This window comes from Salvelinus fontinalis, chromosome 34 (genome assembly GCF_029448725.1).
Source record: "Salvelinus fontinalis isolate EN_2023a chromosome 34, ASM2944872v1, whole genome shotgun sequence".
NCBI lineage: Eukaryota > Metazoa > Chordata > Actinopteri > Salmoniformes > Salmonidae > Salvelinus > Salvelinus fontinalis.
In genome coordinates, this window is record NC_074698.1 from 36,950,092 (window position 1) to 36,977,284 (window position 27,193).

Consider the following 27,193-nt stretch of genomic DNA (forward strand, 5'->3'; position numbering starts at 1 on the left):
GCACGGAAGCCCAAAAAGCCCGTAAGTAATTCCCAAAAATTTCTTGGGGGGGGGCTAGGAGGTAGTGGGCCAAGGGCAGGTAGGAGACCTGCGCCCACTTCCCAGGCTTACCGTGGAGAGCGGGAGTACGGGCAGGCGCTGTGTTACGCAGTAGAGCGCACGGTGTCTCCTGTACGAGTGCATAGCCCAGTGCGGGTTATTCCACCTTCCCGCACTGGGAGGGCTAGATTGGGTATTGAGCCAGGTGTCATGAGGCCGGCTCAACGCGTCTGGTCTCCAGTGCGTCTCCTCGGGCCGGCATACATGGCACCTGCCTTACGCATGGTTTCCCCGGTTCGCCTACATAGCCCGGTGCGGGTTATTCCACCTCCCCGCACTGGTCGGGCAACCGGGAGTATTCAACCAGGTAAGGTTGGGCAGGCTCAATGCTCAAGAGTGCCAGTACGCCTCCACGGTCCGGTATTTCCGGCGCCACCTCCCCGCCCCAGCCTAGTACCTACAGTGCCTACACTACGCACTAGGCTATCAGTGCGTCTCCTGAGCCCAGTTCCTCCTCCACGCACTCTCTCTGTAGTGCGTGTATCCAGTTCGGTGCCTCCAGTTCCGGCACCACGCACAAAGCCTCCTGTGCGTCTCCAGAGCCCTGAACACACTGTATATTCTCCCCCTACTAATCCTGATGTGCTTGTCCTCAGCCCGGTGTCACCAGTGCCGGTACCTCGCATCAGGTATAGAGTGGGCTTTGAGAATACAGTGTGCCCTGTCCCTGCTCCCCGCACTAGTAGGAAGGTGCTTATCCTTAGCCCGGTGCCTCCAGTTCCGGCACCACGCACCAGGTCTACAGTGCGCCGTATCCGGCCAGAGCCATCCGTCTCCCCAGCGCCATCTGAGCCATCCGTCTCCCCAGCGCCATCTGAGCCATCCGTCTCCCCAGCGCCATCTGAGCCATCCGTCTCCCCAGCGCCATCTGAGCCATCCGTCTCCCCAGCGCCATCTGAGCCATCCGTCTCCCCAGCGCCGTCTGAGCCATCCGTCTGCCATGAGCCTGCAAAGCCGCCCGTCTGCCATGAGCCTGCAAAGCCGCCCGTCTGCCATGAGCCTGCAGAGCCGCCCGCCAGACAGGAGCCGCTAGAGCCGTCCGCCAGACAGGAGCCGCTAGAGCCGCCCGCCAGACAGGATCTGCCAGAGCCGCCCGCCAGACAGGATCTGCCAGAGCCGCCAACTAGACAGGATCTGCCAGAGCCGCCAACTAGACAGGATCTGCCAGAGCCGCCAACCAGACAGGATCTGCCAGAGCCGCCAACCAGACAGGATCTGCCAGAGCCGCCAGCGAGCCATGAGCAGCCAGAGCCGTCAGCCCGCCATGAGCGTCGAGAGCCGTCAGCCCGCCATGAGCGTCGAGAGCCGTCAGCCCGCCATGAGCGTCGAGAGCCGTCAGCCCGCCATGAGCGTCGAGAGCCGTCAGCCCGCCATGAGCGTCGAGAGCCGTCAGCCCGCCATGAGCGTCGAGAGCCGTCAGCCCGCCATGAGCGTCGAGAGCCGTCAGCCCGCCATGAGCGTCGAGAGCCGTCAGCCCGCCATGAGCGTCGAGAGCCGTCAGCCCGCCATGAGCGTCGAGAGCCGTCAGCCCGCCATGAGCGTCGAGAGCCGTCAGCCCGCCATGAGCGTCCAGATTCGTCAGTCAGCCATGAGCTGCCCTTCAGCCTTAAACGGCTAGATACCCAGAACTGCCCATCAGTCCAGAGCTGTCTCTCTGTCCGGAGCTGCCTCTCAGTCCGGAGTTGCCCCTCTATCATTATCTCCCTCTCTATCTTGATCTACCTCTTTATTCTTATCTATCCCTCTGTCTTGATCTATCTCTCTGTCCCGGTGCTGTCCCTATCAGTGATGTTATTAAGAGGATTTTGTGGGGGTAAAAGGAGGGTGGACATTCTTAGAGGGAGGAAGCTAGGATGGATTATGGTGGGGTGGGGACCTCGCCCGGAGCCTGAGCCACCACCGTGGTTAGATGCCCACCCAGACCCTCCCCTAGACTTTGTGCTGGTGCGCCCGGAGTTCGCACCTTATGGGGGGGGTAATGTCACGTTCCTGACCTATTTATGTTAGTTGTTATGTGTGTTAGTTGGTCAGGACGTGAGGTTGGGTGGGCATTCTATGTTTTCTGTTTCTGTGTTGGTTTTGGGTTGCCTGGTATGGCTCTTAATTAGAGGCAGGTGTTTGGCGTTCCTCTAATTAAGAGTCATATTTAGGTAGGCGTTGTCACAGTGTTCGTTGTGGGTGATTGTCTTCCGTGTTTGTGTTATGTTTGCACCATACGGAACTGTATACGGTTTGTTCGGTTTATGTAGTCTGTTTCCTATTCGTGCGTTCTTCGTGTCTATGTAAGTTCTCTATAACAGATACCAATGGCATTATCTTAATCAATTTCGACTTCACAGTCAATCTAGATCAATCCACACTGACAGGGATAGTAAAAACTCTCTTCCTTCGAAATCCTTGAGTCAGCAAACGTTTGGCAGCATTTCAGACACACTCCTTGGTGGACAGGTTTAGTAGAAACTGAAACTGCAGCCACAGGCACTGATATGAGTCCATAGTGATTCTCAGGATCAATGAAGCTAACATCTTTTGAAGGTCCTTTTTCCATGGCCCAGTTGAGACCTTTGTGGAATTCTGTGAGTTAGCCATACTGACTAAAAAGACTGCATGCTTCAATTCTTTATTCATCATTATAAAAAGATACATAATTAATACATTAACGAAAACATGTACTATTTTTAGTCGGTATGAGTAGTATTACGTTTGTGTACAGGCTGGATCTATAGGCCTACTGCAACTCTCTGACAGCCATCGTCTGTCACGGTTGTCTGCAATTCTCACCTACTCCTCCTAGTTGGTTAGCCACAGTCAATGTATAACAGCACTGTTTCTGCAGTATTCTCCCCACTGTATATTGTATCACAGCTTCCTCTCCTCTTTCTAAAGATCTAATTGAACTGTGTATAAGAATATGAGTATGTCATAATAGTGTGTAAATAGTATTTTTGTTGTGTATATACTGTATATACAATGTTATTTCATGTCCTTGTCTATAACTGTTCTGTACTTTGTCATGTACGGTGCCTTCAGAAAGTATTCACACACCTTGACTTTTTCCACATTTTGTTGTGTTACAGCCTGAATTCAAAATGGATTATATTGAGATTGTTTGTCGCTGGCCTACACCCAATACCCCCTAATGTCCAAATGGAATTATGTTTTATAAATGTTTACACATTAATTAAAAATGAAAAGCTGAGATGTCTTGAGTCAGTAAGTATTCAAGCCCTTTGTTATAGTAAGCCTAAATAAGTTCAGGAGTAAAGATGTGCTTAACAAGTCACATAATAAGTTGCATGGACTCGCTCTGTGTGCAATAATAGTGTTTGACGTGATTTTTTTATGACTATCTCATCTCTGTACCACACACATAAGACCTGGGTGGTTTTCCAATGCCTGGCAAAGAAGGGCATCTATTGGCAGATGGGAAGAAGAAAAAAGCTGACATTTAATATTTATTTGAGCATGGGGAAGTTATTAATTACACTTTGGATGGTGTACTACTACACCCACTCACTACAAAGATACGGCATCTTTCTGATTTCACCATGAGGCCAATGGTGACTTTAAAACCGTTACAGAGTTTAATGGCTGTGATAGGAGAAAACTGAGGATGGATCAACAACCTTGTAGTTACTCCACAATACTAACCTGAATGACAGAGTGAAAAGAAGAAGACTGTACAGAATACAAATATTTCAAAACATGCATTCTGTTTGCAATAAGGCTCCAAAGTAAAACTACCAAAAAATATGGCAAAGAAGTGTACTTTATGTCCTGAATACAAAGCGTTATGTTTGGGAAAAATCCAACACAACACATCACTGAGTACCACTCTTCATATTTTCAAGCATGATGGTGGCTGCATCATGTTATGGGTATACTTGTCATTGGCAAGGACTAGGGATTTTTTTAGGATAATAAAAAACAGAATAGAGCTAAGCACAGGCAAAATCCTAGAGGAAACCCTGGTTCAGTCTGCTTTCCACCAGACACTGGAAGACAAATTTACCTTTCAGCAGGACAATAACCTAAAACACAAGGCCAAATATACACTGGAGTTTCTTACCAAGACGACATTGAATGTTTCTGAGTGGCCTAGTTACAGTTTGACCTTAAATCGTCTTGAAAATATATGGCTGTCTAGCAATGATCAACAACCAATTTAACAGAGCTTAAATAATTTTTTAAAGAATAATGTGCACAAATATTGTACAATCCTGGTGTGCAAAGCTTTAATCGCTGCCAAATGTGATTCTAACATGTATTGACTCAGAGGTGTGAATACTATTTAAATGAGATACAGTACTTCTGTATTTCTTAATCAAAAAACGTGCCCAAAAAAATGTAAAACATGTTTTTACTTTGTAATTATGGGGGAGTGTGTAGATGGGTGAGATAATTTTTTCTAATTTAAATCATTTTGAATTCAGGCTGTAACACAACAAAATAGGTATGAATACTTTCTGAAGGCACTGTATTTGTATGTTTTATGTGGATCCCAGGAAGAGTAGCTGCTGCATGTTTAGTAGCTAATGGGGATCCTAATAAACTAAACTAAACACCACTGTCCTTACCTGACCTGTGCATGCCTGTGTAGGCCTCTTCATGTGGGGACCAGTCAGGAGGGCAGGCAGGCAGAGAAATCTAACTAGTCTGGATTAAACAAATTATGTCTAATTGATGGGCATCCTATTCCTACATCAGACAAATAATCTGATGGGATTATCCTGGAGAACAATAAAGCTGTCCTGACATTAGGGCATAAGGCTACACGCACAAGTGGTTGATGAGTGTTTATCCACCGGTTGCATCAGATGTACTGTGTTTTGGTTTTGGTTATTATTCCCATGACACCCACAGGTATAAATGTAATTTCTACTTAGTTTTGTTATTAAAACGTCCACAGGCCTAAAGGGCAAATGTAAACATGATCAAACTTCAATATGGGCTAATTCAAGTCCAATTTCAGGGCTCAGCCATGTAGGCTAAATAACTGCTAAACACAGGCCTATATTTCAGGGCTCAGCCATGTAGGCTAAATAACTAATAAACATAGGCTAATATTTTGTTGATAAAAAATATATTTATTTCAATATCTTTGGCGATGTCAAAACATAGCCTACCCACTCGAATTTAGGGCTACTCACCTGAACACCATCAAAACGACAATGAAGGACCCATAATGTAGGCTATAGCCGATACCGTTATCCCCGTTGATTGAAAGGTATGGAAAAAGACCCAAGTCACTCTCATTAAATTCAGTCGTCTTTCGATTTCGCTCTCAAAACTCTGTCAAAGCCGCAGTCTGACTGCAGAGCAGAGCGCAGCATTCTATATGTCCGAATACTGCACAGGGATGCACTGCAGTGGACTGACTAGAATAGAAACCCTGTTAAAATAACTTTAATCACGCTTTGCATAGAGACGCGTTCGACTTGCCTTGCATGGCGTAGAAAAAATCTTCCAATATATTTAATAGCACGGATAGCCTCTCGTAGCCTCACTTCAAAAGTGCAGATCGCCTGAACCAGCATGAACAGTAACAGTATGCGCCGAAACACCGCAATATAACCGAAGAGACCTTGCTTCGCGTCTCCCTCATCTTCTTTTCCCCCCTTGAAGAAGCGCCAAGCAAACTCCGAATAATCGGATTATTAGAGTCCTGGCTAGAGAGAGAAACACTAATCCAGATTAAAACAGTCGTACAGCAGCGCCTATGTCGTTCTCGGCTCAGTATGAAAACACTGTCACACTTGTCTATAGGATAGGATCTTCACTCACACGTGTTTTGGTCAGCCTCTCAAACCACCACTTCTAAAAACGCATCCAGGTCTTTCTAGCAGTGCAATAAAGTAGAGTTATGTAAACGCATGGATTAAATTGAAGGTTAAACCAATGGAGAATAACATTTTAACCCCTCTGTGAATACTGTCCACCACATCAAAATAAATCCAATATCACCATGGGATATTTTCCTTTCAGACTCATACTGGTTAGAAGTGTCCATCAGGGATACTGATTTATCCAAATGAATGACCTTCTATGGTAGTTTTCCTTGGACAGGTGAAGTTGAATGCTAAAACCACAACCAATGTATTCTCCATTACAGGAGCAATCTGGAATTGGTACATACATTTTTTAACTTTTACATTAATAATATATAGCCATTGTTTCTAGTAAAATATAAGTTGACCACTATTTTTCAACCGTCTTGCTGCTGCTTAATTCATCCCTCTGTTTTTATCCATCTACATCCAGTGGGGGTTTGTTCATCTGCCTCCCCATCCATCATGCCTCGTAGTGTGTGTGTGAGCACAGCTGGGGCCTGGCAGGACCTGTGTATATGTGTTTGGTTGTGCTTGCATGTGTGTATGTGTGTATGTATGTGTGTGTGTGTGTGTGTGTGTGTGTGTGTGTGTGTGTGTGTGTGTGTGTGTGTGTGTGTGTGTGTGTGTGTGTGTGTGTGTGAGTGTGTGTGTGTGTGTGTGTGTGTGTGTGCGTGTGCGTGCGTGCGTGCGTGCGTGCGTGCGTGCGTGTGTGTGTGTGCATCCAGGTTGCTCATGATCCACTTTGAAATCCGACATCCGGCCAGGTACCCAAAACCAGCCATTAAGGGCAACAGTGAGCGTTGTGGATATTGTGGACCGGGGTGGCAGATGAGCGTGAACTGCGAGCTCCAGCTCTGAAGGTTGTATGTCCAATCCCAGTGATAGACACTTGTTTTAAATGTTTTTGTTTCAACCCTTTCCCAAACCTTAACCCTTAAACATTCAGAAAGAAGGCCTAAACTTCACTGTGGAGTTGTTTTTGTTTTAACCCTAAGCTGCGAACCTCGGCCCCGAGGGTTGTGTGTTCAAAGCCAAGTATAGGCACTCCTTTGATTTTTGGGGGGTTTTAACCCTATTCCAAACCTTAACCCTAATTTAAACATTCAAAATGAATGCCTAAACTTGTGACAGCAGGGGTGCAACCTGTGGTGTCCAAAACACCTCGAAATTTGAGAAATGTGGACAAACGGCGGAATCTGAAGTCAAATTGGTCAAACTATGAGATCTTGTGTGTGTGTGTGTGTGTGTGTGTGTGTGTGTGTGTGTGTGTGTGTGTGTGTGTGTGCGTGTGTGCGTGTGTGCGTGTGTGTGTGTGTGTGTGAGTGAGCACAGCTGGGGCCAGGCTGGACATGAACTTTGGGACACAATGGATTACACGAGTTCCTGCTTATCTTGTTTGGACACTGCGGGGGGCAAGGAGAACAGACCAACACAATACACTGACCTTCAGCATTTAACAGGACAATACATTATCATCAACATGGCATTATGTTCATATAGAGTCTAAATGTAGTATTATAGACTATGGTTCTCTTGCCAAGAGGTGTTTTCATGTCTATATGGTCCTGGACTTGCACATATGTGTGAGCGACCAGGTATTCAACCAGGTTCATCTGCATGGCTCAATACCACCTTAGCCCACTGATCTAAAGGCACTCTGGGAAATAACGTAAGTCTTCAGGTCTCAACCACCTCCTTCCACACTATACTAAAACAGAGCCAACAAAGTCGACTAATTGTTCTTTCTCACAAGCGTTGACTCTGTAATGATTATAATAAATGTCACATCATCTATATGACCTTGGGATTCAAACAGACTTTCAGCTCTGATTTTATTGACCTGCTGTACTTTAACATAAACGTGATTGCTACAATATAATGAGTCTTGGTCACAGACTGTTTATTATTATTTATTTTTTTACAGTCAATAAAACGTAAGATTGTGCAGTAAATCAATGTTATTGGACCTTTAACAATATTGTTGTAGAGCATCAACCTTAGGCTGTCTTGTTTTTATTAATTTGATGACTTTTGTACAATATGCTTTACCTGAAACTATGCAGACATTGTGATACAGTACTGAATGTTGAAACTGGTTACTTAACAACAGCGACATCTTGTGTCATAAAGGGAACACATGTAGTGCAACTGGGATTGCATGGTCACGTGATCCATCCCTCCATGCGGATTGGTTCGATTTGCACCATTCTCCAGTCCCCAGATTGGTTTGAGTAAGCTAAATTGTATGAAAAGAAGAAGTACATGTAGCCTTACCTGTCCTTCACCAACTATTTTTTCACACATTTCCACGGAAGAGCAGCACATAAAAGTGAGTCGACAGTTCTACGCATTTTAGCTATAAATTGCGAGATACATTGAAGGAAACCAGATTGAGTGGCTACACTAGCTAACCTCATAGTTATGCCAAGGTCCTGTCCTCTATGGTATTTTTTGAAGAACGTTAATACCTACTGTATTTACTATGAATTACCACTGCAACTAATGTACCGAAGAGAAGGACGTGATCATCAAGGGCAGTCAACGTTTGCGATCTCCACATGTGTCTGATTAGGAGGAAGGGCTGATCAATAACTTGGTAGTTAGTTAGCTAGTTAGGCTACTCGACAACAGTGAGTTACTGTAGCTGTCAGCTAGATGCAGGTGTCATGTCAATATCAGCAGAGTCAACTTCCATCACACATGATTGATCAGTGGAATTTGCCTGATGACTCCTTTATACAGCTACTAACTATTTCTAGTGGCAGTGATGCACAAATAAGTAAGTGATACAGAATTGGCTTCCAATAAAAATAGCAACATACTGAATCATTCCTCGTGAATCACAATAGCCTATCCATATTTACAGTTACTGTCTCTCAGAGAAACTACTAGTCACCCTGTATACAGTGGAGGCTGCTGAGGGGAGGACGGCTCATAATAATGTCTGGAACGGCGCAAATGGAATCCCGGAAATGTAACGGCATCAAACCATGTGTTTGATGTATTGAATGCCATTCCACTTACTTCGCTCCAGCCATTACCACAAGCCCGTCCTCCCCAATTTATTTTATTTTATTTATTTTATTTTACCGTTATTTTACCAGGTAAGTTGACTGAGAACACGTTCTCATTTGCAGCAACGACCTGGGGAATAGTTACAGGGGAGAGGAGAGGGATGAATGAGCCAATTGTAAACTGGGGATTATTAGGTGACCATGATGGTTTGAGGGCCAGATTGGGAATTTAGCCAGGACACCGGGGTTAACACCCCTACTCTTACGATAAGTGCCATGGGATCTTTAATGACCTCAGAGAGTCAGGACACCCGTTTAACGTCCCATCCGAAAGACGACACCCTACACAGGGCAGTGTCCCCAATCACTGCCCTGGGGCATTGGGATATTTTATTAGACCAGAGGAAAGAGTGCCTCCTACTGGCCCTCCAACACCACTTCCAGCAGCATCTGGTCTCCCATCCAGGGACTGACCAGGACCAACCCTGCTTAGCTTCAGAATCAAGCCAGCAGTGGTATGCAGGGTGGTATGTGCCACCAACCTCCTGTGCTGTATAACATGTTTTCTCTCCCCCGGACCTGAGGTCCTCTGGTGAGGCTGCTGTGGAGTCATCATGGTGGGCTATGACCCAGGGTCTAAGGGCGCTGCTCCAGCCCCAGAAGATGCTGCCCTGTCTGGGTCGGCCGCAGGCATGGTGACCCGAGCCCTGATCAGCCCACTGGATGTCATCAAGATAAGATTCCAGGTACAGTATGCATCATCAGATGGATATTATTGTGGTGCATGTTTTAGTTGCATGGCAACTTTGGACCCTAATTTACTACACAATTAAATGCAACATAATGTAAGTTGGAACTTCAGAAAGTATTCAGACCCCTTGACTTATTCCACATTTTGTAACGTTACAGCCTTATTCTAAAATGTATTATAAATATTTTTTTCCCTTAATCTACACACAATACCCCATAAAGACAAAGCAAAAACAGGTTTTTAGACGTTAGCCAATTTATAAAATTAAAAACTGCAATATCACATTTACATAAGTATTCAGACCCTTTACTCAGTACTTTGTTGGAGCACCTTTGGCAGCGATTACATCCTTGCGTCTTCTAGGGAAATGACGCTACAAGCTTGGCACACCTGTATTTGGGGGAGTTTCTCACTTCTCTGCAGATCCTCTCAAGAGCTGTCAGGTTGGATGGGGAGCGTTGCTGCACAGCTATTTCCAGTTCTCTCCAGTGATGTTCGATCGGGTTCAAGTCCAGGCTCTGGCTGGGCCACTCTAGGACATTCAGAGACTTGTCCCGAAGCCACTCCTGTGTGGTCTTGGCTGTGTGCTTGGGGTTGTTGTCCTTTTGGAAGGTGAACCTTCGCCCCAGTCTGAGGTCCTGAGTGGTCTGGACCAGGTTTTCATCAAGGATCTCTCTGTACTTTTCTATGTTCATCTTTGCCTTGATCCTGACTAGTCTCCCAGTCCTGGCTGCTGAAAAACATCCCTACAGCATGATGCTGCCACCACCATGCTTCACCATAGGGATGGTGCCAGGTTTCCTGCAGAAGTGACGCTTGGCATTCAGGCCAAATAGTTCAATCTTGGTTTCATCAGACCAGAGAATCTTGTTTCTCATGGTCTGAGAGTCTTTAGGTGCCTTTTGGCAAATTCCAAGCGAGCTTTCATATTTATTTTACTGAGGAGTGGCTTTCGTCAGGCCAATCTACCGCAAAGGCCTGATTGGTGGAGTGCTGCAGAGATGGTTGTCCTTGAACGTTCTCTCTTCTCCACAGAGGAACTCGAGAGCTTTGTCAGAGTGACCATCGGTTTCTTGGTCACCTCCCTGACCAAACCATTCTCCCCCGATTGCTCAGTTTGGCCTGGCGGCCAGCTCTAGGAAGAGTCTTGGTGGTTTCAAACTTCTTCCATTTAAGAATGATGGAGGCCACTGTGTTATTGGGGACCTTCAATGCTGCAGAAATGTTTTGGTACCCTTCCCCAGATCTGTGCGTCGACACAATCCTGTCTCGGGAGCTCTATGAACAATTCCTTCAACCTCATGGTTTGTTTTTTTGCTCTGACATGCACTGTCAACTGTGCCTTACAAAGGCAGGTGTGTGCCTTTCCAAATCATGTCCAATCAATTGAATTTACCACAGGTGGACTACAAGTTGTAGAAACATCTCAAGGATGATCAATGTAAACAGGATGCACCTGAGCTCAATTTCAAGTCTCATCGCAAAGGGTCTGAATACTTATGTAAATAGGATATTTGTGTTTAATAAATGTGCAAAAATGTCTACAAACCTGTTTTCGCTTTGTCATTATTGGGTATTGTGTGTAGATTGCTGAGAATTGTTTTTATTTAATCAATTTTAGAATAAGGCTGTAACGTAACAAAATATGGAAAAGTCAAGGGGTCTGAATACTTTCCGAATGCACTGTTTTTGTGGCCTAACTCTAGTGGTTCTGGTAAACATACAACTCTGTTATTTGTGCATGATAACCTTTGCCCAGGCTTTTATGACTCAAACCAAAAAGCGCAGTGTTGTGAGACTCCATGAAATCAAGCGTTTTAGTCCTGAAGAAGTTTGTTTCATTGCTACTAAACATTGTTTGGTTGTACAGCATTCTTTTGATGTGAGTCACAGCACCACACCCAGATCCTCAGACACCACTGGGCATGCCCAGTTTCTCACAACACACTGGTGGCCATGGCAACACACATTGATGATGTGCTCAGCATTTGCTGGGGAATTACTTACAACTGTGTGTGTGTGTGTGTGTGTGTGTGTGTGTGTACGTGCATATGTGTATTTTGTTCTACACAAGAATGTCTAAAGCAGAATGTCTTCTTTCCCCTGTCTGACACTACACACCCCTCCTTGCGTACACAGTTGCAGATAGAGCGCGTATCGTCAAGGCACCCCGAAGGGAAGTACTGGGGCCTGTTCCAGGCATCACGTTGTATCCTGGCAGAGGAGGGGCTGCCTGCCTTCTGGAAAGGACATATCCCCGCCCAGCTCCTCTCTGTCTGCTTCGGGGCAGTACAGGTAGGGAACATACACTGGGGCATTTCTCCTGTCAGAATGCCCTGTTGTATGTCACACAGTGTTGTAGTTGAATGAGTGGATCTCTGAGAGCTGTTTTCTGACTCAACTCTTTGTCCCTAGCTAGCCTTTGCCCTGTAACGCCTCAATAGCATCTCTCACATGGTAGTGGGTTGATAGATTATAATATATAGTCATGTGCCTCACTTTTTACATTTCTATTGTTTTTATCCCTGTGGTCTCCATTCATGGCGGTGCTGTATAACTTGGAGCTGTTGTCTGAACTTTGTTTTTGATGCTGTGATTTCATCTGTGGTTTAAGGTTGTGTTTTAAGGCTGTGTTTTCATCCCTCCATAGTTTGCCAGCTTTGAGTTCCTGACTGAGATGACCCACAAGAGCACCGTAAATGACAGCCAGACAGCGGGGGTGCACTTTGTGTGTGGCGGTCTGGCTGCCTGCTCTGCCACTGTAGCCTGCCAGCCACTAGACACACTGCGAACACGCTTCGCAGCTCAGGGAGAGCCCAAGGTGAGAGACATAGATTCATACTGTATGTTTTTCTATCGAAAAGCATTAGCTTTATTCTACCATTATCAAAAGCAGTAATAGTCCATTAACTGTGCAACCCATAATTTGCCAAGCAAATAAATGACAACCACACAATTTCAACCAGTAATTTATTATTTATAAACTAAATATATATTTATAGTAAATTCTATATAATAATTGTCAATAAACTACTTATAACCCCTTAAAAAGGATAGTTTAGAAAAATGTCATATCTTTATTTAGATATTTTTTTCCTTACCTTGAAGGCAGTCTATGGACAAGGAGTGACTGCAATCCACACTTTGGCTTTGTTAAAGTGTTATCATTGAATATTTGGCTTGTGCTACTGATAGCTACTAGCCAACCCACAGGCATAATCTGTAACATAGGTGTATCACAGTCTGAGACATGCTGTGTCCACCATGTACCGCACTGAGGGGGCCCTGGGGTTCTACCGTGGCCTGGGTCCAACACTGGTGGCAGTGTTCCCCTACGCAGGCCTGCAATTCTTCTTCTACAAGGTCCTCAAGAACCTCATGGGACCACCGCCCAAGGACAGCAACGTCGGAGGTCAGTGGCCAGTGTAGGGACGGTTATGCCTTTGACACCATGACACTGTTTTAAACACACAACACTGCACACACACCAATGACTGTTAAGGGAATAGGGCCTAGAAACTAAAATATAACCTTCGCTTGGCTAGCAAACAGGAAACTAACTTTGTAACTAGGGCCTGGATAGTGCCCAGTACCACTGACTGAACACATAAACATAACTTTGAAGGATAGGGGCCTAGAAACTACCTGAACATTACTGCTTTTTCCCTTTCTATTGAAGGCAACCTCAGAAGCTTGTTATGTGGAAGCTGTGCTGGAGTCATCAGCAAGACAATGACCTACCCCTTTGACCTCATCAAAAAGAGACTGCAGGTGGGAGGGTTTGAAGAAGCCAGAGCCCACTTTGGACAGGTACGGCAGACATCTCATTTAGAGGTTGACCGATTAATCGGAATGGCCGATTAATTAGGGTCGATTTCAAGTTTTCATAACAATCGGTAATCGGCATTTTTGGACACATGGCCGATTACATTGCACTCCACGAGGAGACTGCGTGGCAGGCTGACTACCTGTTATGCGAGTGCAGCAAGGAGCCAAGGTAAGGTGCTAGCTAGCATTAAATGTATCTTAACAATCAATCTTAATATAATCACTAGTTAACTACACATGGTTGATGATATTACTAATTGATTTAGCTTGTCCTGCGTTGCATATTATCGATGCGGTGTCTGTTAATTCATCATTGAATCACAGCCTACTTCACCAAACGGGTGATGATTTAACAAGCGCATTCGCAAAAAAAAAGCACTGTCATTGTACCAATGTGTACCTAACCATAAACATCAACGCCTTTCTTAAAATCAATACACAAGTATATATTTTTAAACCTGCATATTTAGTTAATATTGCCTGCTAACATGAATTTCTTTTAACTAGGGAAATTGTGTCACTTCTCTTGCGTTCTGTGCAACAGAGTCAGGCTATATGCAGCAGTTTGGGCTGCCTGGCTCGTTGCGAACTTCGCCAAACGGGGGATGATTTAACAAAAGCGCATTTGCGAGAAATGCACAGTCGTTGCACGAATGTACCTAACCATAAACATCAATGCCTTTCTTAAAATTAATACACGGAGGTATATTTTTTTTAAACCTGCATATTTAGTTAAAAGAAATCCAGGTTAGCAGGCAATATTAAACTAGGGAAATTGTGTCACTTCTCTTGCGTTAATTGCACGCGAGTCAGGGTATATGAGTCAGGGTATATGCAACAGTTTGGGCCACCTGGCTCGTTGCGAACTAATTTGCCAGAATTTTACGTAATTATGACATAACATTGAAAGTTGTGCAATGTAACAGGAATATTTAGACTTATGGTTGCCACCCGTTCGATAAAATACGGAACGGTTCCGTATTTCACTGAAAGAATAAATGTTTTGTTTTCGAAATGATAGTTTCCGGATTTGACCATATTAATGACCTAAGGCTCGTATTTCTGTGTGTTATTATGTTATAATTAAGTCTATTATTTCATAGAGCAGTCTGACTAAGCGATGGTGGGCAGCAGCAGGCTCGTAAGCATTCATTCAAACAGCACTTTTGTGCGTTTGCCAGCAGCTCTTCTCTGTGCTTCAAGCATTGAGCTGTTTATGACTTCAAGCCTATCAACTCCCGAGATTAGGCTGGTGTAACCGATGTGAAATGGCTAGCTAGTTAGCGGGGTGCGCGCTAATAGCGTTTCAATCGGTGACGTCACTCGCTCTGAGACCTTGAAGTAGTTGTTCCCCTTGCTCTGCAAGGGCCGCGGCTTTTGTGGAGCGATGGGTAACGATGCTTCGAGGGTGGCTGTTGTCGATGTGTTCCTGGTTCGAGCCCAGGTAGGGGCGAGGAGAGGGACGGAAGCTATACTGTAACACTGACAATACTAAAGTACCTATTAGAACATCCAATAGTCAAAGGTATATGAAATACAAATGGCATAGAGAGAAATAGTCCTATATTAACTACAACCTAAAACTTCTTACCTGGGAATATTGAAGACTCATATTAAAAGAAACCACCAGTTTTCATATGTTCTGAGCAAGGAACTTAAACGTTAGCCTTTTTACATGGCACATATTGCACATTTACTTTCTTCTCCAACACTTTGTTTTTGCATTATTTAAACCAAATTGAACATGTTTCATTATTTATTTGAGGCTAAATTGATTTTATTGATGTATTATATTAAGTTAAAATTAAAGTGTTCATTCAGTATTGTTATAATTGTCATTATTACAATATATTTTTTTAAATCGTCCGATTAATCGGTATCGGCTTTTTTTTGGTCCTCCAATAATCGGTAACGGTATAGGCGTTGAAAAATCATTATCGGTCGACCTCTAATCTCATTACATTGTTTCATTCAGTCATGTGCCTGACAGCAGGTCTTATATTAGAGCGAAGATGGCTGTCATACGGGGCATCCATCTACATGACATTGAAGTGTGTTGTCTCTGCTTACTGTATGCAGGTGCGGAAGTATGGTGGCTTTGTAGACTGTGTGTCCCAGATCGCCAGAGAGGAGGGTCTCCGGGGCTTTCTCAAAGGCCTATCTCCCAGCCTAGTGAAAGCAGCTGTCTCCACGGGCTTCACCTTCTTCTGGTATGAGTTCTTCCTTAATGCCATACAGAACCTGAAAGGCAGCCAGTGAGCAGAGGCGCTCTGGGTAGAAGTTGCTTTTAGGCACAGATCTAGGATCAGCTCAACCACCCCAAATTTGAACCTCAACCAATATGAGTAAAATGTAAAAATGGACCATAGAGCAGTGTCTACGGCAGCATTTCCCTAACTCTGTCCTCGGGACCCCAAAGGGTACACGTTTTGTTTTTTGCCCTAGCACTACACAGCTGATGCAAATGATCAAAGCTTGATGATTAGTTGATTATTTGAATCAGCTGTGTAGTGCTAGGGCAAAAACCAAAACGTCCACCCGGGGGCCAGGACCGAGTTTAGGAAACCCTGGCTTAGGGAAGACTGAAGAAGCAGAGGAACTCAAAGCACTGGAAAAGAAAGGAGGGAATGGCAGAATCACGCACATCTACATCGTACATGCCATATCCCCATCCCACTGGTGATAGGAGTCAACATTGCTAGGAAGAAGGAAAAAAGGCTCTCCTTACTGCTGTTTACCTATAGTGTATCCTATAAGTTGGGAAAGTCAAGGTGTGGTGCTGCTCTGGACCTTCCACATAAGGACTGATGTCACCTCACCTTACCATGTGTTTGGTGTCAGTGTCCAAACACCTTGATGTAAGTATGTCTCTACTGGAACTCTTTGCTGTTGTTTTTATTACAATACTCATGGTTTGTGGTGCACAGTCTATACTGAGGACAGGATGCCTCTTGTTTTTGAAGACTTTTGTAATTTACCAAAAATGACAAAATTTGTAACAATGTATTCTGTTTCAACTACGTGCAGAATTGCCTGATATTTGACGGCAGCATAAGGAGGATATAACCATTGTCTTAGATCATGTACTGAGAATATACCTCTGCAAGTGTTCTTCTGTGTTTTGACAGCTGCGGAATGGGGAAAAATCACTTAAATTCTCCTTTTCAATGTTTTGTGTGTTAAATTGATAACACACAATGGTTGCTCTTGAAACGGATAGATACCATGGAGCGAAGGGAAAGAGATGCTTGATCTAGGCTAAAATAAATTGTCAGAACCAGGTCAAAGTTGATCCTATCACAGAATGCTCTTTAATAGGGACGATTCAATACATTTTACCTAAAAGTTGTGGTGTTAACTAATGTGTTAGAATAGACTCAAAATGATCATACATTCTAATTGAGGTGCAAGGGTTTGTTGCTTTCTGTGTGGAATGTGTTTCAATATTTATAACCATTTATATATGGTTGGTAAGGCTTATTTAATAACATAAGTACATTTACCATCTGCTGTTTTCAGTTTCCTTTTCTTTGATGTACTGTACTTTAATTTCAAGTAACCTGTTGTAACAGCTTTTATGGGTCAGCATTGGAGTTTTTTGCGAAATTCTCAAACTGGCACTCGCTCAGTGCTAAATTATGAGTAAAGAAGCATGACGGAGTATGTTTGTTTGAAATATATGACCAACTGAATAAGAGCGTCTGCTAAATTATTAAAATGTAAACGTCTACACACAGCATATCTAACACTGTATTTAAAATTGAATATTTATTCTGTGTGTGTTTAATGCTGGAAAGAGTACAATAAATTGTCCCACCAAGTGCAATATGTGTGACATTGTGTCGGCTACTGATGCACTGTACAAAGTGGTGGCAGGTGTATCAGTCTATATTTGGTTTTTTATTTAAAACACATTGTATCGTACTTACTCATGTTTTGTTATTTTTTAACTATTTTTGAATAAGGTTAATTTGCATGCATTTTCTTATCATTGGAATGATATAGTCAGAATAGAACAGACTTTTAATAATGTGGGTTTATGCTTTGGGTAAACAGTTTATTTAACGTCACTGGACACTTCTCCATAAGCGTCAGTGCACGCGCATTTTGTCCTATACAGTTGGAACACAGCGCGTGCGCAGACAGCACTCAGGAAGTGGGGAGCAAACAGCACAGCACAGTGGAGTGTGTATGTACAATGTAATCACTGCTTCAAACTTAACTTTAGGAAAGTAAGTCTTGATTTAAGTTTATATTTAGAAACCTGAACGAACATAATTTGAACTCTTGTAAATCAGACTTGGCAAGTCAGTTAGCTTAGCTAGCTAGCCACTCAACAACAACTCCTTTTCAAACATATTTGCTTGGTAACTAACGTTATCTGTGTAACAAGTCGTTAACTAGCTAGCTAGTTGTTTCGTTACTAATTTTAGCAGCTAGTTAGGTAGCTAGCTAAATTGTACGTACTTTTTGCATTAATTGCGTGCATGTTTAGTAGCAGCCACTTTTTAGCTAGCTCGATCCAATCTCTAATGATGAAATATTAATTACCGGTATTTATTGCTGGGTTGGCATGTAGTGCAGTTTGATGCAACGGGACAGGTTGCTGCTAGTCTCGTGCACCAGACTTGCTGCCCTTCCATATCCAGGGAACGAGGTTAGGCTGCTGCAAAGGTTTCGTTTGTTTGAAAATGCAACTCCTGACCCAGTAGAAGTCATGCAATTTCATTGTGACTTTTTACAATGGATGGGTGGGAAATGCATCCTCTAACATACAAAATACCACCACAAATGGCAATTAACTATTGGTATTTGAAGATATGATAAATCTGTTTCTTCATTGCTTGTATGCAAACCAATACCTTTTTATTTGGGCAATATTAGAGGAACTGCGTATGTTGGCTTAATCCCCCATATCCCCCTATGAAAGAGGCCTGGGGGGCAGCCAGATTGATGACAACAGCTTTAGACAGCTTTGTGATGAGACAAATAGTTCTGTCTAATGAATTTCGCTTGAAATTCTGTTTGAGAGCATAGTCTGTCTGTATCCACTGTCTATTTCAGTATCACTTGTAAAAAATGGAAAACTCTAAAGAGGACTACAAGATTCAGTCTTTCGACTTGGAGACCCAGAAGCTGCTGAAAACAGCCCTGAAAGGTCAGTCCCTAATGTAGTGATTCTGTGAAGATGTATATAATGGTCTGTGTGAAAAATCAACACGGTCAGATTGATGTTTTGTTTTTACAATTAAGTACATAGTACAGTGTCATGTTCATTAGGGGCAAACAGAAAAAAGAAAACAAGTATTTATTATTGGGCAAGCTCAGATGGAACCTTGCCGTTTCAGAGCGTTATTGTCAAATTTTGTGCCTATTGAATGTGATTAGCCCTCTCTCTGCCCTCAGAGCCCAGCACGGTGGACCTGGAGAAGGTGTCCAATGTCCTCGTGGACCAGTCTTTGAAGGACCGGGTCTTCAGCAAAGAGGCAGGACGCATTTGCTACACTATCGTTCAGGTATGGTAATATTCACCTTAATAACTACTTGCCTTTCTGGCTGATAGTAATGGTGGTAACAACAGTAAGGTGAATTATCTTTGATTATTTTGTTTGACTAGGGCTTCACACCTAGGCCTAGAACATGGTGTGAACTAAAGCTGGAGTTTGATTGTAAACAAAGTCAAATGAGCTCCTCTATAGAAGCTTAGATCTAAGATCAGCTTACCGTCTTCAAATCCTAACCATTTGGTGGGTGGGCAGCTTAGGGGTGGCGGGGATCAAGGGGTTTATCATTGTCAAATGGCAACACAAGCCTACTCAACCCAATCCTACTATTTTGCTTCCCGGGATCAGTGCTTTAGCTTCCTAGTTGTATATATCCATAGACTGGAACCATACAGATGCTTATGACTGTGTGATCTTGTTCTCTACCACACCTTGCAGGCTGAGGCCAAGCACAACAACGGAAACGTGTTCCGGCGAAATCTGCTCAACCGGCTGCAGCTGGAGTTCGTGGCCCGGGAGGACACACGGCTTCGCTCGCTGCAGGAGTGGGTCTGCTTCGTCACCTTCATCTGCAACGTCTTCGACTACCTCAAGGTACGGGCCAAAACATTCCAGAATCCCTATTCTAACTGAAGGTATCTAACAACCTGTAGAAAGAGGAGGAAGGGAAGCGCTACTAAGGTACACTATAGTATATTTTGGTAGATAGAAGGTGCTCTTTGGTAAAAGAGCTGCATGGCCTCCCTGACGAAGGCCATGCAGCCGAAACGCGTCGGTTTTTAAACAACTTTGTTTCTATTGAACATGCCATACTAATAAAGGAATTTTAATTAATTATATTAAGAGTGCCTTGGTCCTCCTTTCTTTTATCTAACAACCTATTCACAAGACTGAATTGAGCTGGCCTGGTTACGCATCCACCATAATTGCTGGAAAGAACATTGTGGAAGGACAATATCCAAAACCAGCGCAGTACGGTTCATCCCTATAGTGTGAATCAGGCATAGTACTCTCCAGTTTTATTTGAGCTGTTTCTTCATGGATTGTATTTTTTTATTTTTTTTACCTTTATTTAACTAGGCAAGTCAGTTAAGAACAAATTCTTATTTTCAATGACGGCCTAGGAACAGTGCTGCCTTGTTCAGGGGCAGAACGACAGATTTTTACCTTGTCAGCTCGGGGATTCAAACTTGCAACCTTTCGGTTATTAGCCCAACGCTCTAACCACTAGGCTACCCTGCCGCCCCAAAATATATACGCATAGAAGCTTTTCTTATCAATGAAATGTTAATAGCTCCTTGTGTTTTCCCCTCCCCAGGTGAACAACATGCCAATGGTGGCTCTGGTGCATCCTGTGTTTGACTGCCTGTTAAGGCTGGCTCAGCCCGACTCACTAAACAACGAGGAAGAGGTCGGTCAAAGATGGCACAGCACCCAATTTAGTATTTCAACTGAGGACATATTTCAATTGTCTCTCACTTCTTAAAGCGCAATATGTTGGTTATTTACCAAGCATACATTTCAGATTAAAGGGAGAACCAAATTTACATGTTTTTGCTAAAATGTTCTGCTTTATATACTGGCTAGTGTTTGAAATCTGAAAACAAATGTACTCAGGCTATAGCATGTACATCTCTGAATGTGATTTCCCCTTCTCTGATGATGATATGCGTTTGTTTAATATTTGTGCTCCTCTGCTTCTCCTTTCCTTCCCCCAGGTAGACTGCCTGGTGCTCCAGCTGCACCGCATCGGGGACCAGCTGGAGAAGATGGACGAACAGAAGATGGACGAGCTCTTCTACCTGCTGCGGGACGGCTTCCTACTGCAGGAGGGCCTGAGCTCCATGGCCCGTCTTCTGCTACTGGAGATCCTGGAGTTCAGAGCCGGGGGCTGGATGCTCAGCGACACGGCCCAGAAATACTACTACAGCGAAGTTACTGACTAGACTGAGGCTAGGCCAGGCTACAGTAGGTGGATGGTGTTCAATAGGAACAAAATGGGATTGAACGAGCTCGGGTTGGAATCTCCCGTTTCGTGTTTACTGAATGTGACCCTGAATGATAGTATTGGGAGAGGGGCTGCATGGTGGATGATTCCAGAAAGGACACTTTTTTTGCTGGGCTTTGCCATGGGGTAGCCACTAGTCAGTGTGGTTAGCAGCAGGGATATTTCCACTAGCCAGATAGTCAGTTGGAAATGTGCAATTGTAAATGGTTGTTAAAAGGTTTTTGTTGGCGAGATGTGTATTTGAATTGGGTTGGTTTGAAGCAAGTTTGACTGAATTTCAGGACATTTCGTGGGTTTGATTTGCAGTTTTTACTCCAGTCAAATTATTTATTGTTAATCCCTTTCCTTTCTGACATTCCAATGTTATGAGACATTGTACATAAGTAGTTCAGATACACATTCCAGTCACGTGGGCTTGACCATGATTGAGTTAATCTTATAGATCTTCTGCCAGTCGTTACTGATACTGTTTTCAAAGGTGATGATCTTCGTTACTTTTTCTACAAAGAATCTTGAGAGGTGTGCAGAACGTTTCGAGAGCTTAGACATTCATTAGGCCCAAGTGAATGTAGAGATCAAATTATGATCTTACAATCAATGCTTTACAAAATAGGCTGCTTTTACACAGACAGCCCAATTCTGGTCTTTATTTTGTTTTACCAGTAATTGGTGTTTTTACCAATCAGATTAGCTCTTTTGCCAATAATTAGGCAAAATATCAGAATTGGGCTGTCTGTCTAAATACAGCCATAGGGTCCAAATCAATTGTACAAAATACTTTACAGTCAACGTTTGTTATAAAAGCACCTGTTGTTTGAGTGGTAGATTAAAATGTCTGAAAAGCATTTTGGCTTGAGTTGAGGGATTTTTGGGTCCACCCTGCTGCCAATGACTCTTAAGCCTCTTTGTTTCCATTATGGTCAAAAAACACATGACAAGAGAGGGTGACAATTTGTTATTATTAGGATTTGGGACCAAGAGATTTGTCAAAAGTAATTTATAATATTTCCTTTCTGAAAATATCAATATATTTTACTTTTTATGGTCTGAATTCTAGTTTCTGAATTGTTAATATCACAAGTTTATCTGAAAAATAATTTTATAGTACATGTGGTGCCAATATGGACAGCAATATCGTCAAAGCTGGAAGTTATAGTCAGTTTTTGCTGATTCTAATAAGAACAACTAGTTTTGCAGATGTTTTTGTATTCACAAGCCTCTGAGGTACTGTACCTCTTTTAAACGACATAGTCCACACTTTGGTGCTACAAATGGATGCTGGCTTTTTGCTTTCGGCTTGGGAAAACTGTGCACCACAATGCAAACGTTTATTCAGTTTGGAAGCTGAGAATATTACTGCATTATAGTGACTTTAAGTTCTGTCTGGCTGTACACTACTCGTTGCTGTTATATTTTCAAAACAGTAGTACATCTGAGATTCATTCCACCAGCACTAAGCTTTTACCAGGTTCACTTTATATAAGTCCACATCTACTAGTTTTTGTAGTTCAGAATATGTATGTTTTATAATGTTTACACTGTGTGCTGACCGAGTGCTTTAATACGCTCACAAAACCAAACACGATGAGTTGAGACAAGCAGCAGACTATTTCTAGGTCTTGTTCCAATATCTTTAACATTCATCTATCCTTCCTTCCTCATAGTAATCACTGATCTAATGTAATACATTGGATTATCTTTTTCCTATCCTAGTTATGTCAGCTCAGTGATTACTGCAAGAAAGTGAGGGAGGCATGGGGAATGGTTGATTATTCCAGCAAGGCCATTGACTAAATGAAACTCTTTGAAGAGGGAAGAACCATATAATTTTTTTGAAGATATGATCACACATATTGTGTTAATTAGTAGGCTATTTTAGCAACCTCTTGGCCCTAGTGGACAGTTGTCGAATAGATTGAAACATTTATTTGGTAATAGTAGTTGTGGAATTGGAATAGTAACACTTGGTTGACTGACAACTTTTCTATTGTTTGACATTTAGTTCACTAGATCAGTGTTTCTCAACAGTTTTCATTCAAAACTGTGGTTCTCCTCAGTGTACATCTTAAATAAAACGAGGCTGCTAAGCACTGCACTAAAATAAACTTGGTTATCCACTAGTTTGAGCATATTTGATAGGGCCATGATGTTGAAAGAAGAGTATTGAAGTAAATGTGTATATGCTATAGGGCCTATTTATTGCTACATAAAGACCAAGTATTCAAAGTAAAGTAATTCAGAAGAAACCTAATTTGGACAGGAAGTGCAGCACTCACAATTAGCCTACTAGTGGTTTGCGTACATGCCTTTTTGTTTTTCACAGAATTACCAAATAACTTTGAGCATTTTGTACATTTATCTACTCAAGTAGATATATAGAAAGTTTGAGTTTACTGCGTGAAGACAGAGCTCAGTGTATTATATTTTCCTATAAATATTCCCACTACTATAGTTGGGTATCTGATGATCTGTTCAAATGTCAGAAGTACAAACATTGGTCAATTTCATTTTTGCTACTGTTGTACATTGACTGCAGATGAATAAAAATCACATTTAAATAAAATCGACCTGGGTTAACTAAGCTTTGTATTTATTTGAAGATGACACTGATGTATATATATTCTAAATACAGTATGTGATCATGTCATTTGTAATGTTTTCACAATCATTCTTTATTTAACAATAATACAATGTTAGTAAAAGCCACATTTACAGTAACTGTATTTGGTCAGTATACTTGGATACACACCATTCCAAATATTTCACAATGGAGTCCAAGAGATGTATATTTACATAGCCTGTCAATGCCCTACATTGAAGACAATCTCCCATGTGTTGCACAAATGTCCATGATGTTTTTATTTTCCAACAAGGAACTCCTCAAGTTTGACCAAAGGGACAATGGATTGAATTCCTTCCAGTCCAAAAGGTCCCATTTTGAATGCTGCACTCAAGCTTCAGAGTTGACTACCACCAGCGATAGTGGGCGTAGGCTCTGTTGGATTCGGCCATCTTGTGCAGTTCGTGTTTCCGTTTGACCACGTTGCCCTCCTTGGAGAAGGCGGCCAGCAGTTCCTGGGATAGTTTTTCGTACATTAGTGTGCGTCTGTGCTTGTTGTCCCGGCACTCTGTGATCATCCACTTCATGGCCAGGAAGCGCCGCCTGTTGTCTGTCAGAGGTATGGGCACCTGCAGAGTGGAGAGGGACAATACAGGATGTCATTACACATACTGTATGAGACTAAAGATAAATTACATTTGTCATGTCTATCGTGGAGAATAAAGAGTTGATGTATACTTTTCTACAAACTATCACCCCAAGGTTGTGCTCATTAGGCACCAAAGACAAAAAAAGAGATAAACAGGGAGGGACTACCTGAACGCTTGTTTTCGTTACGTTGCAGAACGTTTTGCTACGATGCGAAATGTTTTGCTACGTTGTGAACTAATGAATAAGACCCTGGTGACTCTAGAAATGGTGAGCGTACTGACCTGATAGAACTTGCCCCCTTTCTGAATACTAGCCAGGCCAATGACAGGCTTGCAGTTCTCCAGAGCCTGGTGGAAGATGGCGTATGGATTACACTCGATCTCTGCCTTCTTTCCCTCAGAGGCTTTGTGGTACTTCTCCACCTGTTTTCTCTTAATGTTCTCCAATGTCTAAGAAGAAAAGGATGGGCATTAGTGTATATTTACATTTACTTGGCAAACTACACTGCTCAAGAAAATAAAGGGAACACTTAAACAACACAATGTAACTCCAAGTCAATCACACTTCTGTGAAATCAAACTGTCCACTTAGGAAGCAACACTGATTGACAATAAATTTCACATGCTGTTGTGCAAATGGAATAGACAAAAGGTGGAAATTATAGGCAATTAGCAAGACACCCCCCAAAACAGGAGTGATTCTGCAGGTGGTGACCACAGACCACTTCTCAGTTCCTATGCTTTCTGGCTGATGTTTTGGTCACTTTTGAATGCTGGCGGTGCTCTGACTCTAGTGGTAGCATGAGACGGAGTCTACAACCCACACAAGTGGCTCAGGTAGTGCAGTTCATCCAGGATAGCACATCAATGCGAACTGTGGCAAAAAGGTTTCCTGTGTCTGTCAGCGTAGTGTCCAGAGCATGCAGGCGCTACCAGGAGACAGGCCAGTACATCAGGAGACGTGGAGGAGGCCGTAGGAGGGCAACAACCCAGCAGCAGGACCGGTACCTCCGCCTTAGTGCAAGGAGGTGCACTGCCAGAGCCCTGCAAAATGACCTCCAGCAGGCCACAAATGTGCATGTGTCAGCATATGGTCTCACAAGGGGTCTGAGGATCTCATCTCGGTACCTAATGGCAGTCAGGCTACCTCTGGCGAGCACATGGAGGGCTGTGCAGCCCCACAAAGAAATGCCACCCCACACCATGACTGACCCATCGCCAAACCGGTCATGCTGGAGGATGTTGCAGGCAGCAGAACGTTCTCCACGGCGTCTCCAGACTCTGTCACGTCTGTCACATGTGCTCATGTGCTCAGTGTGAACCTGCTTTCATCTGTGAAGAGCACAGGGCGCCAGTGGCGAATTTGCCAATCTTGGTGTTCTCTGGCAAATGCCAAACGTCCTGCACGGTGTTAAGCTGTAAGCACAACCCCCACCTGTGGACGTCGGGCCCTCATACCACCCTCATGGAGTCTGTTTCTGACCGTTTGAGCAGACATGTGCACATTTGTGGCCTGCTGGAGGTCATTTTGCAGGGCGCTGGCAGTGCACCTCTTTGCACAAAGGTGGAGGTAGCGGTCCTGCTGCTGGGTTGTTGCCCTCCTACGGCCTCCTCCACGTCTCCTGATGTACTGGCCTGTCTCCTGGTAGCGCCTGCATGCTCTGGACACTACGCTGACAGACACAGCAAACCTTTTTGCCACAGTTCGCATTGATGTGCTATCCTGGATGAACTGCACTACCTGAGCAACTTGTGTGGGTTGTAGACTCCGTCTCATGCTACCACTAGAGTGAAAGCACCGCCAGCATTCAAAAGTGACCAAAACATCAGCCAGGAAGCATAGGAACTGAGAAGTGGTCTGTGGTCACCACCTGCAGAATCACTCCTGTTTTGGGGGGTGTCTTGCTAATTGCCTATAATTTCCACCTTTTGTCTATTCCATTTGCACAACAGCATGTGAAATTTATTGTCAATCAGTGTTGCTTCCTAAGTGGACAGTTTGATTTCACAGAAGTGTGATTGACTTGGAGTTACATTGTGTTGTTTAAGTGTTCCCTTTATTTTTTTGAGCAGTGTATATCAAACAGTCCCATAGAATCCCACTTATACCTGTGTGATGATACCTTTGGCAATAATCTTGTCACCATCTTTCATCATCATGTTGACAAACTTGCTGTGAAGAGAAAGAACAGTGATGAGCTGTAATTCACACTGCATTGACAGGGTAAACATACAACCACATGACCGAGCTACATGTATTTCAGTGTTTGTAGGCTTATGCATTAATGTGTGTTGGGGTTAGGTACCTCAACACAGGGTCGTTGAAAACAGAGCTGGTGACAGAGTTGGTGGCTGCCTTTATGGGCCTGACAGATTTCAGCTCCCTCTCCTCTTTCTGCTCAGGTGTGAGCTCAGTCTCTGGGATGTGGTACACCTCTTTCCGAGGCTCAGGCTCCAGGTAGTAAGGGTTGTACCTGCTCCATCTCACCAGGAGTACCCTAGAGAAGCATGAGCAACAGAAAGTTATGACACTTCATGTTTAATAGTCAAATACAACGCAATGGTTATAGCATATCCTGAACAATATCTATACATGATCATATAACCATCTAATGTTGCTTGCAGAAACAATTTGAATGTCACTGACTGTAGGTAGCTGAATTAGCAAACGTGGTTGTAATAAACTTGTGCAATGATAAGTGTCATACTAGTGCAGTATCACAGTGTTAAGATACACATCCATAGCGTCGTTAATCAGCAAAATTATAATTACCTTGGTGTCCAAGGTTTTAGTAAACCTGTGATGGCGGCTGCCATCTTGGAAAGTGTGGTGCGAAGACCCCTGGGTAAGCTCCCTGGTAGATGCCATAAAGCAAAACTAATTTCTATGATTTATTTTCCAAAATAAAGCATTATTCAGCTAAATGTTTGAATTTCTCAATTTTACA

The 27,193-nt window shown here is 43.3% G+C and overlaps 4 protein-coding genes across 7 annotated transcripts in view; 2 read left to right on the forward strand and 2 right to left on the reverse strand.

The window, feature by feature from the left end:
• The window catches only part of LOC129833784 (testis-expressed protein 2-like), a 30,359-nt gene extending 24,310 nt beyond the window's left edge, over positions 1 to 6,049 (reverse strand). Inside the window, exon 1 of one of the 3 annotated variants that reach the window (XM_055898589.1) lies at positions 5,514 to 6,044. The gene's annotated coding sequence lies outside the window, so the exon portion shown is untranslated. Of the gene's footprint in view, positions 1 to 5,249 lie in introns of all 3 variants that reach the window. The other 2 variants (XM_055898588.1, XM_055898590.1) reach the window with 2 other exon arrangements.
• Positions 6,050 to 8,107: 2,058 nt separating this feature from the next.
• Positions 8,108 to 17,349, forward strand: LOC129833794 (mitochondrial thiamine pyrophosphate carrier-like). Its single transcript, XM_055898600.1, has 7 exons — positions 8,108 to 8,259; positions 9,529 to 9,690; positions 11,835 to 11,990; positions 12,346 to 12,516; positions 12,927 to 13,107; positions 13,375 to 13,505; positions 15,603 to 17,349. The coding sequence occupies exons 2-7, from the start codon at positions 9,559 to 9,561 to the stop codon at positions 15,780 to 15,782; spliced, it is 951 nt and encodes a 316-aa protein (XP_055754575.1). The 5' UTR covers positions 8,108 to 8,259; positions 9,529 to 9,558; the 3' UTR covers positions 15,783 to 17,349.
• A 97-nt stretch (positions 17,350 to 17,446) lies between these two features.
• Positions 17,447 to 23,612, forward strand: LOC129833796 (MIF4G domain-containing protein B). Of its 2 annotated transcripts, none has more exons than XM_055898602.1 (6): positions 17,447 to 17,755; positions 18,588 to 18,681; positions 18,930 to 19,039; positions 19,466 to 19,621; positions 20,346 to 20,438; positions 20,746 to 23,612. In XM_055898602.1, the coding sequence occupies exons 2-6, from the start codon at positions 18,603 to 18,605 to the stop codon at positions 20,971 to 20,973; spliced, it is 666 nt and encodes a 221-aa protein (XP_055754577.1). In that variant the 5' UTR covers positions 17,447 to 17,755; positions 18,588 to 18,602; the 3' UTR covers positions 20,974 to 23,612. The 2 variants fall into 2 exon arrangements, with proteins under 2 accessions (XP_055754577.1, XP_055754578.1); XM_055898603.1 differs by having other exon boundaries at positions 17,447 to 17,712.
• On the reverse strand, positions 23,609 to 27,165 carry LOC129833795 (28S ribosomal protein S7, mitochondrial-like). Its single transcript, XM_055898601.1, has 5 exons — positions 27,019 to 27,165; positions 26,552 to 26,743; positions 26,355 to 26,418; positions 24,528 to 24,695; positions 23,609 to 24,224 (listed from the first exon to the last, which is right to left on the reverse strand). The coding sequence occupies exons 1-5, from the start codon at positions 27,060 to 27,062 to the stop codon at positions 24,003 to 24,005; spliced, it is 690 nt and encodes a 229-aa protein (XP_055754576.1). The 5' UTR covers positions 27,063 to 27,165; the 3' UTR covers positions 23,609 to 24,002.
• Between the last annotated feature and the right edge of the window lie 28 nt (positions 27,166 to 27,193).